The sequence below is a fragment of the Arachis stenosperma genome, chromosome 3 (assembly GCF_014773155.1).
Source record: "Arachis stenosperma cultivar V10309 chromosome 3, arast.V10309.gnm1.PFL2, whole genome shotgun sequence".
Taxonomy (NCBI): Eukaryota; Viridiplantae; Streptophyta; class Magnoliopsida; order Fabales; family Fabaceae; genus Arachis; species Arachis stenosperma.
This window is the reverse complement of record NC_080379.1, coordinates 164,427,346-164,430,278: the sequence shown is the minus strand read 5'-3', so window position 1 is coordinate 164,430,278 and position 2,933 is coordinate 164,427,346. Positions and strand designations below refer to the sequence as shown.

Here is a 2,933-nt window from a genome sequence, read left to right as displayed (position 1 = left end):
AGTACTTCGTTTCATTATATGACTCACCTTTTTTTTAGTAAATTACTAGTTTTGTTGGTTAAATTAGTTGTACTTGGCCTCAGAGTATTTGATCTCGTTTCAATAATGACACTACTACACGAGAAAGATTAATCATTGGTTAAAAAGATATTACTTGAAATAATTGTAGCAGAAATCCAGAAAGACCAGATCAATATTATGTGTCAATTATTGCCTTCAATCTTAAATTATTGTAACATTTTCATCTAATATTAGAGTATTCTTTTGACATTTATGGTTCCCAAGAAAAATTACAAGAAAAATCTGTCTTTGGAGTCAACCACGGGCAAACTTTCATAATAAGTTAATAAACATTTCTTTTGACTTAGAGAGCTTATTAGCTTAATTTTTTTTCATTCATGAGGCCAAAAGTCTAATGGCTAAAGAACACAGACCCTCGTCTATTTGTACTATTTTGTATTAGTGTTTATTAGCTTAATTAGTTATTAGTACCACTATTAGTGATAAAAAAAGTTACCCACCCTACAAAAAAGAAAAATATTTATATATACACATTAGGTATGTGACTTTAACCATATAGCACTTAATGATTGAGTTTTTTTTATTGTTGTTTGTTTCACAATCATATATAGCTGGGAAGAGGAAGGAGTCTCATCCTTTACGTAAATTCTCTTTAAAGCAAGCATTCATCTCCATCGATCTACGAACATGGCTCATCAGCACCATGTTGTGTTGCTGGCGGTGATGATGATCATGCTCTCCGCCATGGCTGACACCGACTCATTCATATTCGGAGGATGCTCTCAGGTGAAGTTCATGCCGGGTTCACCCTACGAGAACACAGTAAACTCCCTCTTAACCTCTCTCATCAACTCAGCCACCTTCACCAACTACAACAACTTCACCATTCAGCCAACTCCCTCTTCCTCCTCCACTGTCTACGGCCTCTACCAGTGCCGCGGCGACCTCTCCAACGACCGCTGCTCCCGCTGCGTGGAGCGTGCCGTCAGTCAGCTGGGCACGCTCTGCCTGGACGCATGCGGCGGCGCGTTGCAGCTGGACGGATGCTTTGTGAAGTACGATAATGTGAGCTTCTTGGGAGTGGAAGACAAGACTGCGGTGATGAAGAAATGTGGACCGTCCATTGGGTTGACCTCCGATGCGATGACCAGGCGGGATGAGGTGCTGGCGTATTTGGAGACGTCAGATGGGAGCACCTATAAGACGTACAGGACGAGTGGGTCGGGGAATGCGCGGGGTGTGGCGCAGTGCACGGGAGACCTCAGCCCAACGGAGTGTCAGGATTGCCTCTCTGATGCAATCCAACGGTTGAAAATGGAGTGCGTAGCATCCACGTGGGGTGACATGTATCTCGCCAAGTGCTACGCGCGATACTCGGAAGGTGGCAGGTACTCGCGCAACAGTAACGGTAAGTCTTGAGCTTGCCTTAACACATGATTCGAGAATTAGTTAGAAGTGATGTCATGTGAGAAGTGCAAGGCATGAATTGCTTTGCTATTTGGGAATTATCTAAATTAAGTCATAATATTAGTCAATAGAATCTTTTCTTTATTTTCTACTTGGTAATTATTTGATCTACCTTGAAATACCCTCTAGTCTATTCAAATATTCAACCTTATTTCTGATTCAGGACACAAGAAGAATAAATAATAACTGGAAAAAGGAGAAATGCAAAAAATTGCTTGCTTGACCTAGAAACATGTCAAGTTTGAAAGTATTTGAACTTTCTGTTTTCAAATTGATGAAGAGTCCTTTGAAACTAACTAAATTGTTGTTATGATTTTGAGCGCAGATGATAGCAATCACAATGATGATGAAATTGAGAAGACACTAGCCATCTTAATTGGTCTCATAGCTGGTGTTGCTCTAATCATCGTTTTCCTTTCCTTCTTGTCCAAGGTCTGCGAAAAGCACAAAGGTAATCTATGCTTTCTAATGTGTTTAAACATTTAATTCATCATCATGCATGGTTCTAATATTAATATTAATACGTGGATTATTCTTTGATTATGCATGCAGGTGGTAAATAAATAAAGAATGCTTTTTCCTTGGTAAAATTATTAGTCTTTCGGTGGCTCTTTTTTGTTACTATTCTTCTATAGTCCTTTTCAGTCTCTCTACTTTTCCTCCTTTTTTTTGTGTTCCATCATTTTCCTACCTCTATGAGTTTCTTGCATAGTTCTCTTTATAATATATATAAGGAATACCTGTGAAGGTAAAGATAGAATTGATGATGTGTATGGAAAAAGTAGTTCTTTAAAGAATGAGTTGCAATAAGGAGAAAGAAAGAAAGAAAGAAAAAAAGCTCAAGATTCCACTCTCTTGAGAGTTATGACCACTTACAATTTGTCTAGTGTCTTACCAATGTGTACAAATATTAATTAAACACTGAAGCATGTTAAGTTATTGCTCACTTTTTATGTTAGAGCATATCAACAACTTTACTTTCCATCCATAAAGTTATTTCTTACACCTAATGTTTCCTGCTAATGAGGATGTTACTTATGATTTCTGCTTCTTGATCTTATTTATGCTAATGATAACAAAATTTGAAACTGATGCATACTTCACATTTTAATGAGTTGAAGGTGGTCAACAAATTTTCTAAGTACTTGGGTATCTTTCATTCATAGACATCAATGACCAATTACTGCTCTTTATTTGCTACTCTTTTTGGTTGACAAGCCTTAACTCCTAACTAATTATTATTAGTCTCTCTGCTATTATGTTTCACCAAAGCACTCTGCTATTCACTAAACATGTTTCTCAGATAAAGAGATAGAGAGAAAGAAAAAATAAAAAAGAAATGAAATATTAAGGATTCTAAAGTATAATTTTGCAATGATTAAGCACTATCATCATCACTCTATTATAATATAACACCTGAAGGGCCAATATGTCATTAGGTAAAG

The 2,933-nt window shown here is 37.1% G+C and overlaps 1 protein-coding gene across 1 annotated transcript; it reads left to right on the top strand.

Annotated features, from left to right (window-relative positions):
- Window positions 1-396: 396 nt before the first annotated feature.
- Window positions 397-2,578, top strand: LOC130966476 (plasmodesmata-located protein 6). Its single transcript, XM_057891289.1, has 3 exons — window positions 397-1,429; window positions 1,814-1,939; window positions 2,041-2,578. Exons 1-3 carry the CDS (start codon window positions 709-711, stop codon window positions 2,049-2,051), a joined length of 858 nt encoding a protein of 285 aa, XP_057747272.1. The 5' UTR covers window positions 397-708; the 3' UTR covers window positions 2,052-2,578.
- Window positions 2,579-2,933: the final 355 nt, after the last annotated feature.